Source organism: Anarrhichthys ocellatus, unplaced genomic scaffold (genome assembly GCF_004355925.1).
Source record: "Anarrhichthys ocellatus isolate YVR2014 unplaced genomic scaffold, GSC_Weel_1.0 scaffold20, whole genome shotgun sequence".
Lineage (NCBI taxonomy): Eukaryota > Metazoa > Chordata > Actinopteri > Perciformes > Anarhichadidae > Anarrhichthys > Anarrhichthys ocellatus.
In genome coordinates this window covers 6,842,163-6,866,443 of record NW_022280050.1, presented here as the reverse complement: position 1 = coordinate 6,866,443, position 24,281 = coordinate 6,842,163, and the positions used below count along the sequence as shown (strand labels likewise).

At 43.4% G+C, this 24,281-nt stretch overlaps 1 protein-coding gene across 3 annotated transcripts in view; it reads right to left on the bottom strand.

Annotated features, from left to right (window-relative positions):
* The window catches only part of osbpl6 (oxysterol binding protein-like 6), a 27,068-nt gene extending 2,787 nt beyond the window's left edge, over positions 1–24,281 (bottom strand). The window contains exons 1-22 of one of the 3 annotated variants that reach the window (XM_031858315.1): positions 24,016–24,281; positions 18,006–18,254; positions 11,351–11,473; positions 10,851–10,904; positions 10,321–10,434; positions 10,052–10,222; positions 8,652–8,790; positions 8,379–8,482; positions 7,947–8,039; positions 6,673–6,841; positions 6,138–6,268; positions 4,780–4,887; positions 4,218–4,349; positions 3,474–3,561; positions 2,315–2,568; positions 1,834–1,971; positions 1,479–1,542; positions 1,213–1,291; positions 978–1,122; positions 741–885; positions 442–568; positions 114–236 (exon numbers count right to left, since the gene is read on the bottom strand). In XM_031858315.1, coding sequence (XP_031714175.1) covers positions 114–236; positions 442–568; positions 741–885; positions 978–1,122; positions 1,213–1,291; positions 1,479–1,542; positions 1,834–1,971; positions 2,315–2,568; positions 3,474–3,561; positions 4,218–4,349; positions 4,780–4,887; positions 6,138–6,268; positions 6,673–6,841; positions 7,947–8,039; positions 8,379–8,482; positions 8,652–8,790; positions 10,052–10,222; positions 10,321–10,434; positions 10,851–10,904; positions 11,351–11,473; positions 18,006–18,152 — 2,648 coding nt within the window. In that variant the 5' untranslated portion in view covers positions 18,153–18,254; positions 24,016–24,281. The remainder of the gene's footprint in view (positions 1–113; positions 237–441; positions 569–740; positions 886–977; positions 1,123–1,212; positions 1,292–1,478; positions 1,543–1,833; positions 1,972–2,314; positions 2,569–3,473; positions 3,562–4,217; positions 4,350–4,779; positions 4,888–6,137; positions 6,269–6,672; positions 6,842–7,946; positions 8,040–8,378; positions 8,483–8,651; positions 8,791–10,051; positions 10,223–10,320; positions 10,435–10,850; positions 10,905–11,350; positions 11,474–18,005; positions 18,255–24,015) is intronic. The other 2 variants (XM_031858317.1, XM_031858316.1) reach the window with 2 other exon arrangements.

The following is a 24,281-nucleotide window of genomic DNA, read 5'->3' as shown; positions in this document are numbered from 1 at the left end:
AGTGACGAGGAGAATATTTCTTATTTTATTAAGATATACATACACATATATATACATACATGCAGATACATGTTTCTGTCTGTGAGTTGTATGCATGTGGTTACTGTGCTTACTTGAAGAAGCGTGGCTCCAGTTTGATGTCGTTCTCCTCGTTCCACTTTCTCCGGACTCTCTGCATGTCCTCAATGCGCTGCTTTTCTGAGGACGCCATCTCCAAGCTCCCCTCCTCCAGATGCCTGCGTGACCCAAAAACAACTTTTCAGTGAACAGAAATCAGACGGTCATACAAAGAACAGAGACAACATATTGCATTTACACAAAAACAAAAACATTATTACAAGATTAATTCCTCAGATTAATCTTCTTTTTGTGAATTCAGTGACACTTTATTTTGCATTCGGTGGCCGCAGCGTACTGGCAGCGGAGGATGTGATGCTGTACCTTTGATCAGGCCTGAATCGGGCGTCTGTTCGGGGCAGAACATCTTTCAACTCGGGGCAAAGTTCATTCAATTCAATGGCAAACCTGGTGAAGCCGTAGTACAGCTCGTAATCTGTCGGCATGGAGCCTGACAAGGAGAGGAAAGAACGTAAACAAACATCTTAAAAATCAACTGTAATATTTGTTAACTCTCCTACCCCATCCACTGAAATGTGTCAAGGAACAAAATATATTGTTAAGTGACCTTAAGTGACCAGTAACACCAGTCAGAGGGGGACATCCGGTGAACCAGTGCCTACCTGGCCTCCAGATGCATTTAGCAGAGGGTGGGACACCACAGTAAAGGCCCTCGTGCCATTTTCCAAAAAGCCTGTGGATCACTTTCCCTTCTTGATCCATCACAAATCCTTGAACCTCATTCACATTAGAACTCCAGTAGTTTCCCTGGAAGACAAACATCACGTTGGTAGCTGCCCTGTACCACAATGCAGTGCATCTCCATCACGTCTTCACACTGACTGCTGAAGCGGTTTCACCTTGACGAAAGTAAGCTTGCAGAGACAAGCGCTGCTCTTCGTGTTTCTGATGGTGATCTCCCCGTAGTGTTCGATCCACCGCTGTCCACTGAGGATGTTGTGCACACAGGTGGTGACTTTGTTCCATTCATAATGATCTCCAAACCTATGAATATACAACAACAGCCTTGATTGTAGAGATGAAATGTGTGGATTTGGTTTTAAACATCACTCAAAGCTGCTGCATCGAGGATACCTGGGAATCATGAGATTCACACTCCCGATTGGTAAGATCTCCATCGATTTCCCCCAGAACTTGTTTTTCCATCTCACATCTGAAAAGCAAATCGGTGAAAAACACAAGGAATAAAATACAATGTATACACTACTCAAATCTTTGCATTTCTTTTCAAAATGTAAGAAATAAAAAGCTATTTTAATCAGTACAAATTCAGCTGGAAATGAAAAAAAAGTCTTAATGAGACTGGAGCTCATCTCTAAAGCCACCCCTCACTAACCTACCTTGCCAGAAGGTGAAGTTCTTGGACTCACAGTGGCAGGCAGAGATGGGAGGATGGTGGCTCACCTGGGACACAAGATCAAACTAGAATTACCGCCTCGCGGTTGTACGCCTCCGCCAAGCAGTCAAGTGGCAGTTTTTTACATCTGTCCTTTACATCTGTCTGACCAAAACTCATCACTTCATCATTAGTGTGAAACTGTTAAAATGTTAATGTTAATTTTTGAGTTATACCCAAAAATGTGTTTTGTGAAGACCACCAAATTCTAATCAGTTCATTGTTGCGTCTAAGTGTAAAAAGTCATAAAATGTCCAAACATTCATAGTATAGTACGTCTTAAAAAATGTGGAACACACCTGTTCAGAGAAGAAACAGAAGCCCTTGTCTTCCCGAATACATTCATAACTCTCTCCGAGCAGCGGGTTGAATGGCTTACTTCCTGCTCTGTAGTAAGTGGACGAGTAGCCCGAGACGGCGAAAGCAGCGACGACAACCTGTGAGAGAATCAAGACAACACGGCCAACATCAACAAGAGGGGATTAATCGCTTCCTATTAAAAGGCTTTGCACGAATAAGCCAAACATTAGCATGCAGTGGCCACGATCAAAAGGACAGAAGACAGATAAAAATAGGAGGATCCAAGGTCGACAGCTGCAGCGGAGCATATCGCCACCTCACAGACGTGAGACTTTGTGTCGGTTGTGATTGGCACCTCATATATAAACAAATACGGGTGTGAGAGACACAAAACACGGCAGGGATTTAAAACCAAAGCAAACAGCGATGAAGGGTCACCCCGTCCTTACAGCTGACGTGATGAACATTGGATTTCTTTACCATGCGTTCAAAAGGATCCTCGGTCTCAGCAGCTTTGTCCAGCAGCTCGCTGTACTCCAGCTCTTCACACATGCGCTGCAAGGTGTTGAGCGGCTCGTTGAGCTCCACAGGCATGGACACTTTGGACAAGTCCTTGCCGATGTTGTTCCTCAAGATGTTCCAGAGGTTAATGTTGCTGGTGTCGGGACACGGCGCCGACAGGCAGCTTCGCCGGCCGTTACGGAAGGCACTGCCAGCGAAGTCGCCGTTGGCCACTGGGATGAAGAAGAAGAAGAAGAGAAACAATCATCAGATCAAGAGATTATAAATTGGTGATTTAGACAACAGACATTGACTGGACCAGAATAAAGTAGGTAAACCAATAGAAGTAATACCAGATAAAAGAAACAAAGATATAATCCAAGTAAAATGAGATTGAGCTCTGCAATACATCTATGTTTTAAGAAGAGATTTAAAAGTCAGCCTCATTCCCACGAGTAGACGTTCATAAGCTCTGGACTGAGCCCTCTGGTTAGGAGCCTGGTGTGCTACAGTGTCTGGAAAAGCCTTGTACAGGCTGGTCTGGGATGAAAAGGACAGAAATATAGGAGCCTTAAAAGTGATGAATAAGACCTAAAACATACTGTGTGTGAGTGTAGGCTAAAACATGTGTGATGTGGTCGCGCCACTTTATTTCTGGTTAGACGCCGGACCTGGATGTAGTGTTTATTGATTGGATTTGCTGTCAACTAACTGGGACACATCACTCTACTGCTGTAGGCTTCACAACATCAAATGTGTTAAAATGACAGACGGTCTACATAGAAATGTGTAGAACATGTTTTTTCCATTTCTATACATCTAAATAACTCTAATATGACCAATATAGATACTATATACTGCTGTGTGCTACGTGACAAAGATGATGAGATCCCGTCCCTTTGTCACAAAGATAGATTTCTTAAAGTCTAAGAGAAGCCTTTGGCACAGAGCAACCCTGCAAAGTCAACTGCCTCCGCCACACTGATGAACGATCCTGCCAGATGTGTCTGTGTGTGTGTGTGTGGATGTTGGAAAGGAAAACACGGTTGATCCAGCCAATGGGGTCCCCCCCTTCATTAATGTCTAACAGGGAATGGACGGCGGCTCGGTGCTCATGGTGGTGCAGGATTGGACCTACTTTGTCTGGAGACGTTATCAGTCACACTGGCGTTGTCCTCTGAAATGTTATCGCTCACATCGCTGACGTATGACTCATCGTCTGAGCCCTGCGAGAGGGGGGGTGGGGGGGACGGACAGGTACAAAGAGGAGTGAGTCAGCGCAGTAGAGTACAACACAGACTCTGATCACACCGTGAGTAGCGGTTTGCCAGCGGCTAACAAACTGCAGCAGTCGTCCGGCTATCTGTCCCGCTGCAGTAATCACAAGATGAGGCGCTGCGGCATTTTCATACTTTATATGAAGCGAACACAATGAGGCCATTGACGCTGCCAAAGAGGAGCATATTGCTGCCCCTGTTACAGTCGCCTGCTGCTGGTGATGGTTTGACCGACAGTGTAACACAGGTCTGAATGGGCCCGCTGTTGGAGCTGGATGATGTGGGTGGGGGGGTTGATACAAATGAAGAGGAACAGACTGTTATGGCGCAACTGAGGGATGAAGCCTTGGGACAGATTGAAACGATGTCCTCTTGTATGCCTGGCTATAATCTGAGTTTCCGTTATATGCTATGTCTGCTTTTCATGCTGCCTTCAGTAAATGCTGACTAACTCCAGCTCCGCACACTGCCATCGCGGTGATGTTTTATCTGGCTTCCCAGCAGCAGGGCTAATCCAACCCCCTTCCTTCCTCTACAAACCGCCCCTCATGGTCCAAACTGCCGTTCTTTCTTAAAAACACTCAACCATCTCAACTCCCTCATACCTCATTCTCCGACGAGCTGGCTGACAGAAGCACTTCCTGGGCATCAAAGAACTCGGAGACGGACTCCGACATGGAGAGTCGGCTCTCATTAGAGGCCTGCTGAGTCAGAGGGATCCCCATCTGTTCTCCAGCCTGCAGGAGAAACACACAAGCAAACACACGAGATGTGCACTGTGCCTCGCTATGATGACAGGTTTAAGAACCGAAACAGACTCGAGCACAAACACAAACAACCGTCAGAAGACGACACAGGGTTCATTTCGCAGCATGTGTATCCTCGGCAGAGGGCGAGCTCCCGTCCATTTCTAATTCGTCTTTTTTTTCTGTTCTTCCATTAAACTTAACGTCAGGTTCTGCATAGAATAATGGATCCTTAAAGCTTAGCTGCCAGGGTGTACTGGAAGAACCATCAATCTATAAGCACAGGAATCAATAATGCGACTGATGAATGCATGATGCAAACACTCCCAACTACCCGGTCCGCCTTGGGAGCCTCATTGTTTTAACAACGTAAGAGTCAGATATGTGCTCTGTCAGCGACAGATTGACCACAGAGACCTACCTCATCAGGCGTGGAGATGATGTTCACACTGACAACTTGTTCATTCAGGACAGATTCAGAGTGGATGCGGTTGAGTCGGGTTCGAAGTTCTGCATTTTGGGACAGGGCCTGAATAATAATAAAAGTAAATATAATAAACGTGTGGTTTATTTTCCGCTTGCTTTGCTGTTTTTCTGATACTGGGTGGAGGGAAGATCTAGTGTCTGATGCACTGGATGTGGGTACTTTGAAAGGATTGGTTTGGATCTTCTTCTTCTTCATATCTCAATTCTGTCACATGATAAAGTTGCTGACATTCCTCCTCTCCGTACTGGAAGTGACGCGATCGCTTACTAAAGCAAAGATGGCGGGCAAAAGCCTGCAGTCTTCACAGGTTACCTACAAATCACGGACAGTTTTAACAGGAGGAATGCTGACAGTGGAAAAATAACTCTCTAAACATGCATACGGACATGTGAATATTGTATCAAGATAGACTAAAGAAATATCTGAAGCTATTCTTATTCCTATATATAACAAACACCAAAACAATGAGTTGAAACATGCTTCAAAGCTGAGAGGAGCTGCAGAATGAGCCGATCATTCTCTGTGGGTTCATCGACACAAACCCCCCTTTTCACATGCAAGTAGTTATATGATTTTAAATATACACATATAGCCACTTTTAGTACATGTGTACACGTGAAATAAAACATCAAAAAGACTAAATTAACAGTTGTCATCAGCAGCTGCAGCTGTAACGACCATAAATCCTAATCATCAACTTCCCACAGAGCTTTGCCACAGAAACCTCACCTCCGGCCTACAACAACAATGTCACACAACGATCCAATTAGGAACAAAGCGGAGATAAAGCAGAGGAAACTGAAATGATGTCGACTGTTGGCAGAGGAACAGTCCAATTAAATCACCGGGTAGAGAGACGGCCCCCGAGGAGCCGAGTTAATGAACTGCATGGCACATTTCTCTCTCTCAATTAATACGGGAAAAGATGATTGAACTTTCCCCCGTTCACTTGCTTGTGCTCTCATCTCCACACCTCATCTTTTTCTATTGTGATTACAGCGACGGCTTGGAATAAACTCTTTCATCTGACATGCCGCCGTCGTGAGAGTATCTCATAACATGACGACTACAGAATGGGTTCGTCTTAAAGACACGCGGCTCAGATTATTGCAGTTATCTCCCCAGTAATGTCCCGATCACTCTGGGCGATTACACGCTAACACAGCGTCACACCGGGCGTTACCAATGTGAAGAAGCCAAATATGTGTGACAAACGGTTCACATTAACTTACCCTAACTAATAGTAGAAAGAGAGAGGCATCATGGGTAATGGTTGAAGACGGCCCATTTACCTGTGACAGAGACTTCCTGAGAGAGTTGATCTGGGCTGATTGGTCCGACTGCTCCTGGTCAGACAGAATCTGTTTGATCTTTTCCTTCTCTATGGCGACTGTGTTGAAGGCCGACTTCAGCAGGGAGTGGACTGCACAGAGACAGGATCGCACTGAATCAGTATCACATACAATCTGATAATAAACGTATCCGTAATTTAGCTGATAATCACTGCACAGAAAAACTTTGTTTCCACACAACTATATATTTGTTAGGTACAGTGCACAGCTTCTTCCATGTGCCAGAGTTAGCTTTAAGCTAATTGTGTGATTGTTTCTTTCCTCTCTGACTTATTATTGTTCAAAGATCTCAGAAATTAACTTCATAAGTAGAATGACATCATAAGCAACAGAAACAACTGGCAAAACTACTGCATGAAAATGTGATCTAGGTTGTAAGAAAGCAGAATAATCCTCTAATATTTACAGATGTATTGAAAAACAGTTGGACACTTCTCGCCGTACAACCCTGTAGCCGTGCATGCAGCCTTCCCACCTTTCTGGGCAATTGTGCAGAATTCCTCCTGAAGCTTAATGTAGTCACTGGCACACTCGACGCTGTCTGTCAGCCGGGAGACGGGGGGTTGAAAGTCCACCAGCTCGGCACACAGGTTGGGGTTGGATGAGTGGAGACGGACGGGGGACATGCTGGCAGACAGAGGGACCTGGAGAGAGATGAGGACCACAGAGGACCACCGTCAGTCAGCCGAGGGGCACAATAATGTGCTGTTTGTCTGACAGAACAAGAACCGTGGTCCAATGAGGAATGAACAACACATCCTGCTGTCTTTGACTTACTACATCTAGAAATCTCTACGGACGAACACTATAGAGGAGCTTTTAGATCACGTGATAGCAAACCTATTCATGAGAGGAAGATGTCTTGACGTTGGGTGGTTAAAAAGAAAAGCAACAGTGTGTGAAAGCACATTTTGGCTTTTATAGAAAAGTACAGATGAATATATTAGGCAAAATAAGGCAGAATTAGCAGAGATGGAATAAATACCCACTCAGGCCATAAAGATCACATCAATGAGTGCCGGTTGCAGTGCAGACCGATTAAAGAACAAAAAAGATCAGAGCATTGAGAGTATATTTGACTTTAGTGTTATTAACACTCTAACTGGACATACGGGCTCATGCAGGAATCAGACCTGTGACTGTGATCAGTTACGTCAGTGTCTCTCTGGCCTCTACCAAACATTTTATATTTAAAGGTTACTGTACTTTATGTGCAAAACATATTGCCCCAAACGAGCACTAAACACCATCACGCATTGCGCTGAAGCAAAAATGGCAAATGGACGAGAGAAGAGAGAGCAAATCCATAATCCAAATCCATCCGGAAGATAATATACTCAATGTGAGCAGAGCAGTGCATCACAACACAAACGGCCACAAAATACGTTGTATTTATTTATTTATTTGTATTTATTTATTTGCTTATTGCCCCCACATTGACAACGGTTGCGTGTAGCGCTTTACTCCTTCCGTTCTGACCTTTCACAATAAAAGCTCGAGACTTTTACACTGAATTACTGCTTATCAGAGGAACTTAAATTCACCCAGAACACTTCGATGAGAAGAAACTGACTGGACAGTGAAGAGGGCGAACCATTGCGTTTATTAAAACAGAAATCCAACAAAGAAATCAAGTTATATACATTCCTACAATACATGTTGTTATAGTCACTATCTATCTATATATATATAGATAGTATGTGTATATACGGTATCTGTGCTGTGTGTGTGTGTGTGTGACTTAGGTACCTGAAGCTGGAATTTTGGATCTTTGCCGACACTTTTTGTTCTCCATCTTCTGTTCAAGCGCTTTTCTTTCTTTGATAATTCTACACAATTGGTCTTTGTGACACACATGGATCAAAATATGCAAAAAAAAATGTGGTTAATAGAAAAAACACATCACAAATAAAGCAAAAGAATCGCAGTGAAAATGGCAAAACCAGACCACGTTGAGTCGCAAACAAAATGTTGAGGTAGATGGAAGGTGCGGTGTTAAAAACACAATAATGCATTTCAGCCAAAAACTATAATACAAAAAAATTCAAAAGATACAGATCAGTCAGGTGTTCTGTGAGCAAAGCTTAATCCTGTCTGTCTAGACAGGTAGTCAAGGTGACTTCCCTGGAAAAAAGGCCACTTTGTGTGTGTGTGTGTGTGTTTCTGTGTAACTTTATTTACCTGCATTTCTGTGAAGTTGGGCGCTGACTGTGTCCTTTGTAGAATCTCCAAACTCTGCAATAGCCGGCTCAGGTCAGTCAGATTGGACTGACATCGTGCAAGCTCTGAAAATATAATTCACACCCACACACACACACACACACACACACACACACTCAGTGTTATGTGTCATGAAATAGGGATCAATCCTTCTCTCAGGGTTTTAAAAGACTTACAGTAACTTCTTTATGAAATCAGATTTGTTCCCAGCATGAGGAAGAAAATTGCACTCACCCTCTGCGCACTTGTCCATCTCCTCGGATTCCTGCAGCCAAGCGACCACCTTGCTCTGGCCGTTACTGTAGGAGGCGGGCAGGCTGCTGTTGCTACTCGGGGCCACCGGCTGCCACGGCAAACTGCTCGGCTTGGCCTGCTGAGGGGTGACGGGGGAACAGACAGAATGATTAGTCCGTGACTTCATGTCAGAGTTTACTGTACTGTGCTCTAAACTTGTTACCGGTTCAACGGGTTTTGAACATACTTCAGTTCAAGTGGTACTGACATTCTGATAGAAGGAATATTCTGGATTCGGGAGTGTGAAAACATCTGGTGTAAAAGATGGCAGAAACTCGAAACTCCTCAAATTGATATCTTTGAATTCCTTGTTTGGCCTCGTAAGCAGCAAGAGAGCAGTTCACTTTTCTGACCAACAATTCCATAAGCGGCCAAACAGCTGACTACCAGGTGTGTAGTGCTGTTTGTTTAAGTACCGGAGCCAACCTACGTTAAGTTGAGGAGAGGGAGGAGACGTCCGCTTACCAGGGCTCATCATAGCCAATCATTTCAACTTTCCTTTTTTAGCGAAAGTAGTGTCTCATGTTTTAAAAACACATTGCAGTGCAAACGCAGTTGTGTTTCACCAAATCAATATCTTTCTATCAGTAACAACCTGATGGAAAATATTACACCACCTGTCACCAAACAACGTCTCCTTGTACTTGTTGGGGGACAGCTTTAGATAAAAACATAAAACAGTGTGCGCTGCGCTATAGCTTGCAGTCCTAAAGAACATTCACATTAACACTAATCGTTGGTAACCAACCAACATATGATGGTCCTCCCTCCAAAGCTCTTTCATGGAGCAGTTAATTCTGACTCCAGGATTAGAGACTCGTGCTTAAGCTGTTCTTCTGGGAGAGCTCATCGGGCTTCAGCCAGCTGCTCTGAATCCAGATCCTGCTGATCACCTCTAATGGCCCGCATGAGAGCCACACTCCAGGAGAACCTGCATCCTCACAGAAACACACAGTCCAGACAAGACGACGACCGGGGACCGCTACACTGAGTGTGGACAAACAACCGTACACTGCACACACAAAGGCAACAGTGCTCACTATAAAGTTATCAGGTGGGTGATCCCGACAGAGACAGACTCAGTCTTGTCTGAACGTTAAGATTTTCCGTCGTTACTCTGAACGTTCAGTGAGTTTTACTTCCTCTCTTCTGGATGAGATTTTGGTAAACTATCCCAGTTCCCAATGAAAACAGACAAGAACAGTTGAAGATGTCTTCTTGGGCTCTGGGAACCTGCGATAGATATTTTCCCTTTTTTTTTTTTCTTACGCTTTATAAACCAGAGGATTTATTGATTAAAGGAGAAAATAATTGAACGATTAACTGGTGGGAGGGCTTACCTTGGCTTCACATACCACACTCGGGGCAGGTTGGGGGGACTCCTTGGCAGCCGGCGGGGGAAACGTCCGCATGGTGGCCTCCCGGGGAGATCGCACGATCTCGTTCTGTCGGTAAAGCCGGTGATGACGCAACTTGGACACCCAGGCGTCAAAGATGTCTTGAGATTTGACCTAAAGGGGAAGACAGCTTTCAACTCTGTCCTCCGCTGACCTCCTGTCCTGTTTATCGCTGCTGAAATGACAATATTGACTCGTCCCATCAGCGTTACCTTCAGGTGATAGATATGCTCCTCAGTGTCCAGGTCGATGCGACGGGCTCTCTTCTTGATGGACATGACTGAGAGGCCAACGTCGATGCTACCGTGAAGTTTGCCCTTTTGGATCTAAGGTAAGTGATCAACACATGAGTCTACTAAAAGCACAAGTTTACTCGAGGTTTACAGTTCGTCAAATCATTTGTGCACAAAGTCTGTTTTATCTGTAATTAGATTTACAACAAACTTCTTTCACACGAAAGTCTGAAGACGCCAAAGAAACCTCCAAACCGTTGATCACTTGTATTCACTTTAAAGGAGCTGTATTTAACATTCAATAATCACTTTTTATGAGAAGCGTGAGGACAAGTGATCCACCGTGTGCACGATTCTTTGGGCTCTCCACAGTCGTGTGTTACTTTTCCACTTTGTCCGATTTATTTTTTTAGTGTTGCAGATGTTTCTGCTGACTCATTGTCAAGCCCAGCTGATGTCAGGCCGGGCCGCCCGGTTTCTGCCCGTGGGTTACAGTCAGGGTTACTTACATCAATGGGGGACTTGGAGTACTTCAGGATACCATTGTCCAGGACAAAAAAACGCTGAGGAGAATATAAGCACAGAAATAATGTGTTGGTCGAATAACAGGAAGGGCAGACGCTGAATGCATATTATCACATTGGACCTGGCTGTATTGTGGATTCAGGTCGTCTACCATTTATTCTCTCATAATTAGCCGTGTTCTGTGGTGTTGTGAGTTCAAACATGACGGCATCAGGGACTAGTCTCCACTTTAAATCCTGTGTTTGGAGAAAACAACAGCTAAGCTGATGCTGAAGGCGGTGACGTCAGAGGAAAAACTGCTTGCGGAAGAGGCTCAGAGAGGGTAACGCAGGGTGAATGAAAAGAGGAACTTAGCATATTTCTTTACTAGACAGCAAACTGTTTAACATTCAAGGAGCGAAGAAGCGGCTCATTTTAAAAGTGTCTCTCCCCCCCCCCCCTCCTAACAAAAGCGTTTGTGTCTCGCTTTGTCTGTAGATCTTACCTTGTGCCAGCCTTTCAGGGGCCATTTCCGCTTCTTCAACATAAAACCCTCGTGTTTATCAGGCCTCTGCACGTTGCTCTGGCCGATTTTCAGCCCCTCGATGATTTCCCAGCTGTCTGCCTCCTAGACAGGAATAAAAAAAGAAAGCGATGTCAGAACTAATCCACTCACTCCTCCAGAAGAAGAAGAAGACAACAGGAGATACAGGTCCTCTTGTAAAAAGAAGAGATGCTCAAGTCATGCACAAATTATGAAAATACACTTTAACGCTGCTTTATTCTCCCCCCCCTCCCCCGTACTACACATTTAAAGAAATACGGTCCCATTCAAATTCCTCCTGCTTTCTCAGCATTTCCACTCCATTAGCTTTCTCCTGACTGTGCTCTTCCAGTAGGTCTGTAAATCAAAGGGACATCTCTGGAGTAGAGGGACAGCAAAGTCAGGCAGGGACAGGTAACACATCACACACCGTCCGTTGAGCGTCGTTCAGGTGGTAGTTTGTGCTCAAGTCACAACATTTGTAACAAACGTGCTTCATTTTGTTTACCCCAAAATAATACATTGAATTCCCCCTGTTTAGCATTTATGAGCAGTATATTAACATGTAATAAATGATTTACAAAACACTGTAATGTAGTGGTAAGTAGGTATCACTGTTTATTAATGTGTTAGTCAACAACTACATCTCCTCTTGTGAGCAGAAAGATAACAAATAAACAACACAGTTGTAATAATATAACATTTCATGAGAGAAGTTATGATTTTTTACATTAATTAAAACTTAAACATATCCGTTTTGCCGTGTGCGACTACATTATTAGTTATACTACTACTGCTACTGGCTGAAGTGGGCAGGAGTCAATTAGAAAAAGGTGATGTCACTTGTGTGCACCAATCAGGATTCAGCAACATTTTAATGAAAATCTGATGACAGTTGAGACGCTAATTAGCTGATTTTACAGTCTAAAAATAACAATTTTGTGTGTTTTTTTTACTCCAAAACTTTTGCATATGTGATCATTTAGAGACATTTTTTTAGTGGCTTTAAACAAGCTTTAGATCTGCAACCAAGTGAGAGAGATAGAATAAAAAGGGCACTACTTGTAATTTTGGAGTTTGTGTTTAATGGAGCATCAATAGGTCCAAAAAACAAAGTGAGAGTCACCAACTTTGACTCACAACGCAGCTAATCGTCTGACTGTTGTAAAAAACATTGTGTGTTTTTGGGCCGTTGCAGACCAGATTAAGTACGCTATTAATAACCTTTATGGCAAAACCCACAACTTAACATGCAAAAGCATCTTCGGGAAAACCCGATAACAGCCTGTGGCTCTTCACTGCAGCCTCGGAGACAGCTCGTCGGGTGTGTGTTACCACACCCGACCTCGGCTCGCCGGACATTTAACAAAAGGAGACAACAGCTTGTTTAATCTAATGGCCGGGCGAACAGATCTGTTTGTTGATGAGGTCATGTTTCTGCGCTGACGAGAGCCCCTCCCCTTCTGTGGCTCTGTGCGAAGGAGGAAGTGGAGCAGCTCAACTTCATCAGCAAAGCGAGCATCACCGTTCAAAGCAATCATGTCATAAAAACATAGCCGTCTACTTGTTATGCTCGAAGCAATTACGTCATTATCAGTTTAACAGCTCGACGGTATAATGTGAAATGATTGATACGGCGACGCTTCAGACCAACTTCCTGTGTTAGCTGGGGGCAGTACAAACAGACTTTCAACTGGATCTAAATAGATGAATCAACACTGCACTAAATAAAGAATGGCTTTGCACTGCAAATATTGCAATTGAATGCACTTTCCTGGGAATCGTTTGAAGATCTGAACCATAAACGGTTGGAAATCAACAAATTCCTCACGAGGAATAGTCCACTCAACCTCTGGCTCCACGTAAACACCAAAGTGTTTGCCGACTATCCTCTTATATGGAAATGACTGCTACAGTCAGAGGATTTGCTTTGTTATTTGACCCGAAATACAGAACTGAATCAAGTCGAAGTGATTTCCTGCACTCCCACTCGCATTCATTCATCTTACTGCAGAACCATTTAAAGCTGAATGAGCCGCTCTCCCTCTCGTGAGTCAGAAGCTCTGTGAGCTTCTTCCTTTGATACTGGAGAACTTTGAACCGTTGTTTCTCTCTTGTCGTATCAGTTAAACAACACGGTCACAGTAGAGGCCAGAACACTGAGATGCTTTTTATAATCCCAATCATCAACTAAATCAATCCTGTGTGAGTAGACCTTTTAATGTTGCAATGACTCACAGTTATGGTCTGCCTGAGGCAGGAGAAAGGACAAACACTCTTTGGGGAAATCAGCACTTTGAATATCCGTACGACGGCCCACTTCTGATGACGAGTGCCTCTCACACGTTGGCTTCTGACACGGTGACTGTAGGACGAACTTTTCTTAAGCGCTGCATAAACACCATCAAAGTTCAATCAGAAGATTTTCCAATCGCTTCAGTTCACTTCAGTTTATGTCCTACTTTACCGTGAGCGTAGTCGAGTGCAATAAAACATAATGATGTAACAACAAGAGTGATAAAAGTAACAAAAAAATATGTTTCATCTTTCATGGGAGTTCTGAATCTAAAGGCCTAACACAATCATTGATTACCCAAAATAAAGGAGATAAAGGCCAGGTTCTGTTAGTGAGGAATCTCAGGATAACGGCTTCATGTTCTTACGTTAACGTCGTCTCGTTGCCTCGTGAGCTAACAGAATAAAGGGAATAAGACCATCATGGCTTCCGTAGCTGGCAGAGAGTCGCCAGTCTGCAGTTTAGATTTAAATGAGTGTGAAATCTGAGCAGCTCTAGTTTCAGCAACAACTCCCCAAGACACGTAACGTATACAACCTCAAAGAGCCCTTGATGACTTTTCAATGGCTCCTGAAACTATTTTTTTATACTGAGTGACGTCTGTAATTCTCTTTGGTGCTGTGTGTGCTCGTGTTCTGTCTGGCTAACTTCTTGGTACGTACAGTATACGTGCTGTAGTTTTTCTTGTCATGATTGTTTGTATGTATGTGTCCTTTTGTTACTACTGGTTATGTTTTCTTCTTCTCCGCTCTACACAGACTCTACCTCGCAAAGCAGAACTTCATCTAAATGAGATTACCGGATCAAATAAAGGTTACATGTGGAGGTGGATGATGGGGCTGGTAATCTGTGAATGTTTAAATAGATAAATCGCTCAAAAATTGCTTAATACTTTCATTCAATCTTAACAGTTAAGACTTTTGTCTGTGTGTATGTTTTCAATTAAAAGCTCTATTACAGCTATCACTATGTACCTGTGTGTTCTCTACAAAATACCAAATACTAAATAATTCAAATTGCAGATCAAAGTATGTGGTCTCTTGTTGTACTTGTGTAAGAATATACGGTACTCCTTGATCAAGTAACTGTAAAATGTTCCCACCCCGTCTCGACAACGATATTTCAGCAGCTAATAAGCACAGAGGAATAATTGTGAGGATGGAATTCACTGCGGTGTCTGAGCGGCCCAATGGGCGAGACGCTATCACCCTGAGAGACGCTCGTTCTCCGTTTAGACGCCTACAGATCCAGTTACACGCCTACGGTCCACATGTGTGATCTGCTGACTCGTAGGAGAGACACTGAGGCTCATTCAATGTAAATATGTTTGGAAAATATGTATTTTCTTTAAAACCCAACCAAAGTTCAATAAAAAAAGATTCTAAAATGATGAGAAGGGGCGTGTCGTATTTTCAGTCTGACTCTTTATTCATGGCATCAGACAATAAGCCTCACTCTCCTCACATTAAGCAATATATAAAGGGGTTGTGTTTCTGCTCTCTATCCTCTCCTTTGTTTATGAATTGGTCCGCTGTGTGCCGAGGAAAAGCGTATTATCAAACAGGTCAAACCAGCCCATCAGACAACATGATAACCTGCTACAGAATAAATAAAGAAATACATCCGTACAGGACAGGGGAGATACTGCTTCATGCTGCTCCAAGTGCTCCATCATTCTTTCATCTACACCAACATCGGTTTTGTTGCGTCATTAACATAAAAAACAGCCGCTATCTGACCACAGAGCAACTGATCATCATTGATTTTACCACTCTCAAAAATGAAAGGGACCTTTTTTAAATATTAGCCACAAACGCAGCGTGTGACTCCATCTGTTCCTCCTACTATCTCCAAGCCGAAAACATGTTATCGAACCAGGAAATGACGAGCAACGGGAAAAATGGATAGTTGCAGCGACATCCTGATTCGTGAGTGTGTGTGTGTGTGTAAATAGATAGATAGATGTGTGTGTGTGCTTACTGCAGGTGGTGCCTCTAATTGCTCTCATGAGGGCCTCCAGAGTGAACAATAGTCATCAGCAGAGAGGAAGGTGACATGCATTGATTGTAAAATGGGGCCTGGACCTCATTTAAGGCTTCCCCTCAACAAAATGCCCCGCCCTCATTTTCCCCTCAAAACTGAGGTCCAGCCAAGCAAGCTCAGGTCTTTTCCCAGCGTCTACTCTGCTCGCTCAGGATGTCTCTGGGGAAGATGTATTTTACTGCATCGTCTCTTTAGCACCGGTCCCACTATACAATATACAGGACACACTAAGCTATGCAGGGAAACACAGAGAATGTGCAGGTATAACTTAGCATCGTGTCAATTAAGCTCAGAAACAACTAAATATGCTGGAGACGAGACGTCCTTATATTCACTTAATTTATAAAAGTCCATTCTGGATCATGGGGATAGTTCAGTCTAACCACACGGTCCATTCACTAGCTGTCACACGGTTCGCTCACTTGTCATGAAAATCATGTTATATGATTGAAAGCTACTAAAAAGACCTTGTGTTGAGGTTGTTTTGTCAGCTATAAAAATAATCTATCATTAGCTTTACATTGTGGTTGCAAAGGCAGACATAACAACCTTTTCTTTTCTTCCATTTTACTGTGACTTTAGAGCAGTGTCTCTTTAAATGTACTTAGACATATGCCTTCTTTCCTTGTACATATTCATAATGGTTGTGAGCTAAAACCCTGAGGCAGCTGAATCGAAGAGGATTTTGAAGTGTCACTGTTTTTGAACCATGTCCCTGCCTCTGTAGATCGATCGAGTGTCTGGGTCGCCCACAGGTACATCGCTGCATCACTCATAACGCAAAACAGCTGCAACAATCAAGAACTCATTTTAAATTCACGATATGACGCCGATTCTTTCAATACGCCGCTGACTATCTTGAGGTCTTGATCAAGATGGTGTGCAAAAATTCAAGGGAATCTACTTGACAAAGAGTTTATTTCCTTCTTAGCGGCTGCCTCTTCGGGTAGTACCCGACTTCATTAAACATATTAAAAGAGATGAATGAGAGAAGAGGTGCTGCTAGATAACCCTGCTCTCAGATTTAGCTGGCTGTTACATAACGGGGCCGCCGGGGAAATGAAATAACTGAGAAACTTTCCCCCATGAAGGCCTTGTTATCAAAAGCAAGTATTGATGTGAAAGAAAGGAACAATGAACGGGTTAACCACCCGTCGACTGTGCGCTTCAAACAGGACCGACCACCTTTTCTACTCAGAAAGCACCGAGCACCGAGCCTCATGAAGTATTCATCATCGTGTGCCGACGGACAAGCCGTGATGTCAGAGATTCCGGTTTCGGTGTCCGGTTTCTGTGCGGCCACGGTGGCACAGCAGCTCGGTGAGGTGAAGAGGGCTGAGGGGGGGGGGCTTCACTTTAAGCACTTGTCCTGTAGACTGTGAAACAACAGTGTGTCTCTCGTTGTTCACCACGCCGCTGCAAGGTCTTTACTTACAAACCAGGGAGTTATGGCCGCTCTGACTTGGCCGATTAGTCATCTAATCGGTTGATAAAGTCTTTTTCCTAATGGGCTTTTCAGAGGGAATAAACTATTAATCATTAGTCAGTAACACGGCTGAATTCATCTGCAGAGGGAACAACAGAGAACAACAGAGAAACGATTGACCGGAGTAGCATTGCTGTGGCTACTGTAGCCTTGACTGAGACTGAGTTGTGATGGAAATTAAGCTGAACTTCAAAAGTTATTTTTTGCATCTTCCCTGCTTTGAGTCAACCGTATAATTTGCATGAGGTAATGCTGCCTTTCTGTTTCTGTCAGTTGCTTTGAGGAATGCCATCATCTTGTTTGGAAGAGTCAACAGACAAAACCGTGTTAATGTTGTGTGTGTGAGCGTCCACGTTGTGACTGGTGAATTGATCAGTTTGAGGTCATATAGCAGATTAAAATTTGTTGCAAGATTAATATAAAGGGTCTGTTCAGCTTTAGCGGGCAAAGTAATTCGAGGACAACCCTACAAGGAAAACATTAACTGCACACTTTAAATATCTGCCGAGGAAATTTTGGGGCAGCATTTATTAAAAATGACTAGGTCATCACATAATGGTTTTAACTGTTTTTGCCTCACACACTAAAACTGCTGAATTCATAGTTCACGCTTTACTATTTCCTGGGAGTTCCCTTCTATTTGCATAAACTCTCACGAGTCTCTCAAGAGGATGGCACTGAAAGAAGACCGGAGCAACCAAACAATAACATTCACTCCTCCCTATGTTACCACGGCTCATTCATTCAAAGCGCTTCTATTTCCGAGAAAACTCTACGCAGACTCCAATTACCTGCCGACTGTCGCGCTGGGAGGAGGAAGAGGAGGAGACGCTCTTGTGAACCGGCGTGGCGCTCTTGTTTACTAGCGGATAGCTCCTCTCCTCGGAGCTCATGGTGCGGCCGTGAGGGCCTCGCTGGTAGTGCTGGAGGTGAGACATGGTGGGCACCCGTCGGCTCTGTGGACCTCCCTCAACACTGATTCCCGCAGACCAGGAGCATCCTCTGAAGAAAGCGTCTCACACTCACTGCTTGCTGTTCATCTGAAAAACAAAGAAAAGGTCAGGAGGCTACATCGACTTTGCCTTCCTCATTCTCTCCCCCCTCACTGTCGTCCATCAAAACGACTCCTCGTCTAGTTTACTCCTTGAAGAAATGAGCTTTCGCAACTATCCTCCATCAATTTAAATATGTTAACCCGACGCACGGACGCTCAGTCAAGACGCTGCGAGCTATTCTTTGAAGCGTGGGGTTTTTAAAGATTCTCCTCATTATCCGTGCATTACTGGATCAGCCTTCTAACTTTGTTTGCTATGAGATTGGTGGAGGAAATCCTCCCAATCTTTATTGATCGACATATCGAGCAACGGGCCGATCTTTTCAGCTCTAACCTACATTGACTCGAACTGTGCACCGACCACTGACTTCACTTAAACATCAGTACATCTTCATAGAGCTGCAACGATTAGTAGATTAGATAATTGATTAGTCTCTTAAAGCTAGGCAGTGTATTTTTGGCGTCATTGGGCAAAAACTCCATAATAACATTTTTAACATAATGTTAGCCTTCTGCACGAGCTGACCACCATGAGGTCTAGGTTAGTAGAAGGCTGAAGTATTTTCTCTCCATCTCTGAAATGCTGAGAAGAACGTAGGTCAGAGAGGGGAGAGTTGCAAGAGGAGGGCTGTATTTTCAAATTATGCCTTCACCAGAAAACTGCCTCCCCCGGGGTATCACTTGAGTCACAATATGCTGAAAGATTATTATGGAATTGTTGCCCAATGACGCCAAAAATCACTGCCTACCTCAGCTTTAAGTCATTTTTTTTTGCAGACAAAAATACCAAAGATTTGTCGTTCCAGCTTCTCAAATGGGAGAATTGGCTTCTCAGCTTTGTTTTAAATGACAGTAGATTGGATATTTTAAAAGGTTTTGACTGTTGACGATATTAAGTGTGAATATATTAGTTTTAAAATGTGTGGTTAACCTTGTGTTAAGCTAAAGACAGCACGGGGGGAGCGCTTGTTTTCGTCATTAGTCATGGCACCGTGGCGCTCCATGCTGAGACCCTCAGTACTGCCTGCAGTGGTGCTGTGTAATTGTCTGAGCTCTCTGGAGGTCTCAGCACTGACAAAACATACATCGATTGCAAGATAGTGGAAAACAAAGATTAACAAACCCTGCTTAATTTAATTTAAGTGTTATTGGACCTTTACAAGGACAAATAGCACAACATTTATCAAATGTTAATAATGTGACATGGATAACATTCAGAGAAGAAGACCATGTGAAAACAGATATAAGTAATATGAATATAATGAACACAAAGTAAGATTCATTGTGTTTATTTTCTCAATGAACAGCAGCTCCACAGTAAATCATGAGCAAAGCACTGGTGTGTGACTACTCTATAATACATTATAAGGTTAGATCTGAAGCAATTTGTTGATTTATCAAACATATACTATTTTAATAATTGATTAAACAACATTTTTAGGCAATTATGCGAGACATACGGGTTATAGCTTCTCAATTGTGACAATTTGCTGAATGTTTTTGTGAAAGTAAACTGAATATATTTGGGTTTTGGAGTTTTTGCCAGAAAATCTAATTAAGTTAAATGACATTACTTTAGGTTTTAGGAAATTAAGATGTACATTTTATATTGATTATCATAAAGAAAATAATTGTTGATTGTAGCCCTGGCTAAGTCTCACATCATGACTTAATCTATAAGACTAAATTGTCCACATCTACGGTAATGTTTTGACATATATTACACAATTAATTACATTACTATGTTTACTAGATGAAGCCAAAGACATAATATGAAGGGTTGATAAAGACTACTGTGTGGCAGTGATACAGATGTTTGTGTTGTGTCGGTTAGGCTCTCCCCTGTGTTTGGGAAACTCACCGAGTCCACCAAGCAGCTCTGCACACTTCAGCAGTGTGCACTCTCACATGCAAGCGTGCAGTATACTCACACACTGTAATCTATTATTCAGATCCCTTAGCAACGTTGTCATCATCCCTGCCCTGTCTTAAGCCAACTAGGATCTAAGCTACTGTGAGACGACGCTGTAAGTCCGTTCAGACGGAGTATTCCACTCAGCCTGTTTAATAGATCCACTCTCCTTGACCTAATATGGAAGCAGAAGGAACATGAATCTGCTGTAAGTAGCAGTGAAAACATGTAGCTTCACCACTGTCCACACACTGTACATGTTGATACACTGTACATGTATTAAAACACAATCAAAACACTTTAAATATTCAGTGTAGCGCTGCAACTAACAAGGATTTGTGTTATCGATTGATCTGCCGCTTATTTTCTCGATGAATCAGCTAATCGTCAATAATTTTTCACTGTGGAAAACATAAAAAGCATATTATCTCAGAGCCCAAAGGTAACATTTTTTGTAGTGTAAACCAGTAGTGCCAACAGGTTAACCAGTCACAGTAAACAGTTGATGCACAAAGAAATACAAATACAGGGATTTTACTTTGGAGGACCCCAATGTGTCTGTTTGACTCCTGCTTAGATGGACTCAAGTGTTCCTCCGTACAACACCGGGGGAGACGTTGGGGAACGTCCGATCGGGACTTGATGTCATGAGCTTAATCTTCTAAATCCAGTCACCATGATTATGGTCCTTTAAGCAGCACTGCAGGCCCTGCCATGTGGACAATACAGCGACACCTCCTAAGCACCTGATCAAGACCTCGGGAACAGAGTCACACCAAACACTACTGAGCCTCACGCTGCATTGAATGATCCTGTAATCCTTGTTTTGATGAACAACTCAATGGCCGATCGTTCCTGTTGGGGGTGTTAGCTTTGTGCTAAAGCCGTACAGACGATACTGGAGATCTAAGCACTCACATTCCTGTACAGACAGTAGACTGTTGAAAACAAAAGAATATACAATGATTCAATTCATTCAATTATTATTCTATAATATCATGTGGAGTCACGTACGTAACTAATATTTTCTATTGATGTACTTTATGCTCACATTGGAGTATAATGTCCCCAAACTCTCTCTACAACCACTCAGTTAATGCACAACAGACTTTAAATTAGGTTTTAGATATTTATTATTTTGATTTTTTAAGATATTGTATTAAGAAAACAATTCTCAACTTATTATTCTGGCGATAGGGTTCAATTTGGGCTAATCCTTTGCGGTTCCTGTGAACAGCTGAGCAAGCGGGCATATCGTATTACTGTATATCCTGTATATATAGAAGAGGGCATATCCTCATAGTTGTGTGGCTCCATGTGCATGAAATGTCTTCATAAGCAGGAAAACACTTTCACTTCCCTTTCCCATTTCTCTTGTTCACCCAAAAAGTCCTCTCAGCACTGAACACACTGACTTTCTCACTTCATGCACCAGAAAAGAAAGATTATTTGTGGAAAGGGCCTTCCCAAATCACAGACCAATGACCTGATGAGCATGTATACATTTAAAGATTTAGGGCCCCATGTTTATACAAGATTCACTCATCTAGACTCTGCCTCTTTAGGAGAACACATTGAGTGAACAACTCTGATAATTCCCTCTACAAGTCTCCCTGTTTCAGAGCATCAACTGTTAGATAAACCACAACATTACAACAGATAGTTCATAATATTTTGTCGTTTTGAGCATAAAATCCAGGGACCTGCAGGCTGTTTAGGGCTCCAGGGCTTTTTTCGGAGCTGAATATGTGGTGTGACCTTAGGTGGGTGGTTGGCGACAAAGAAGTCAAATTTCTCCCACTGGGATCAGTAGAGTATCACGAATAAAGCAGCGACTGTAATCTGCCCTGATGTGGGTCAAGCACAAGGGAGAGCAACACAGAGATTTAGAGCACCGCAGCGATCCCACTATCTGTGCGAAGACTGAGAGGGATGAGGAAAATAAACGTGGTGATGTAGACACACTATTCGTCAAGCAGCAGTGCAAGAACACACTGCCAAACAAACTAATTAAAACAAGAAAACAAACAGTGATCACTCACTCCTATGTTGCACTTTAAATGTAAAGTTAATGGCATCACGAACATGTATGAGGCGTGATGGCGACTGTGAAAAGACATTCACGTTTGTGTCGCCACCCAAAAACATCACATTATGATGGACCAGCACTGACCCAGGCTTACTGGTCTCCCCTCTCTGTTGCATAATTAAAGTAGCCAACAAGAAGCAGACCCGTGTCCTGAGATTGCGTTACGTTATCTTTGAGGACGACTATTGTCTGAATTTAAGACCGCTAATGCATATTGATCAGCAACGGCAGCGCTTCGGGCCGCTGACCTGGCTGTGCAGCAGGGTGCAGATCTCGTGTGACATCTGGAAGCAGTGAGCGGCACATCTCTTTAGAGTAAGCCTGTCTTTTTTATAACAAACACTAACTGGACAGAGCCAGTTTATCCTGCGCCGCACGCATTACATCATCTAGGTAGAGCCGGGCTTCACACTGCAATACTTTTTAAGCACTGACTGACTTGTCGTGCCCATATTGGGAACTGTTAGGAACTGAAAGTTGGCTCTGAATCCTTGTTCAGATCCTGTCAGTTGGTGCCTGGTGCAAACCACGATCTGGTATCTTATGTCAGACAAAGTCAGTCTACAGTGTTTGTGTCAAGAGATGCATTTTTTATGTTTGTTATGTGTTGAAAGGGGGTTTCGATGAAGACATGTTTGTATAGGTATAACATAAAGTAACTAAAAAACATGTTCACACTGGTACCTCTATACGTTGAGTGATGCCAAGCATTAAGAAGCTATCAGTAAGCAAACCAAAGGAGCAGATATACACCATTCATAGGCCTTGGCTCAAAGCCACATATTGAATGTGCTTTGAATGTGTCCGCTAATTAAGTAAGAAGGAGCAATTATCTGATTTACTCTCCTTACTGTCAATATTAATGACATGTGGCAGGAAAAAGAAAGGACAATCTGCCCAATATTTGGAGCCTCTCGGTGAGGTACAGGCACATAGAGCTCTGCAATGATTTGTATTTAAATGGGACACCTTCAGCAGGAGGGGTTTCTTCAGGAATTATATCAGAAAATCAATCATCGCTGCTGATCAAAGCAGCCCCGAGACAGCATGCCCACCGGCAAACAACCACCAACCCACCCGGCTCTCCATGTCCCCTCTGCTGCTCTCCGGTTGATGCGATTCGGGGCTATTTTGAACAACTGCAAAGTCACTGGCTGACCTTCAGTTGAAGAGGGTGATAATGTGGAGCCATGCTGTCAGTGACAGAAGTTGGCTAACTTTCAATTAGTTAGCACCACAACCCTGACGACGTAATGAGGGGAACATAGAGGATTATGGGATGGAGGTCGTGTTCATCGATAACACTCAAGATATGCGGTGGTACAGTTGTCCAAATGGGACGTTTTTAGGGGAAACCATGAAGCTCGGTTAAAGAGGTGAACATGTCGGTGACGCATTACGTCTACCTCGTCGAAGTCGTCCACGACACAGCATCCATGTTTTAGGGGTCCTACGTCGTCATGGTCGACATTATGCTCGTTTCGATACGGGTCATCTCATCCCCGTGTCAGACGAGCAGCAGCTAACGCTAAGCTAGGCGCCGTTAGTAATGTCTGACTGGTCCTCGGTGATTCACTCGGGATGCAAATACAAAAAAAGGACGAGATGCTGAGGTCTCGAACCACAACACAGGCTGATGGTCGCTTATATTCGACAGAGCGTTGTTACGACACGGTGGTTGCTTCGATATAAACTGCCATTGAGATTGCGTTGAAAGAGAGATACAGAAGAAGCGTATTGCCTTACCACAGATGCGGTGTAATGACCATGTCTTTACAGTTCTTGGCGCAGGACACAAATGGGGGGGGCAGAGATTTCCAGCCTCTCAGAGTCAAACGGCTTCCGTAAGGATCCACATCGACATGCATATATTTCTTGTTATTAAGTACGTGTGCTGCATAACGGAAAGTCAAAAGAAGAAAGTGCTGTGTTTGCCCGTTTCCTTGAATGCGGGGCTGTGATGCTCCGCTCGGCTCCGCTGACTGCTCTCCGCTCGCTCCTCCCTGCAGCAA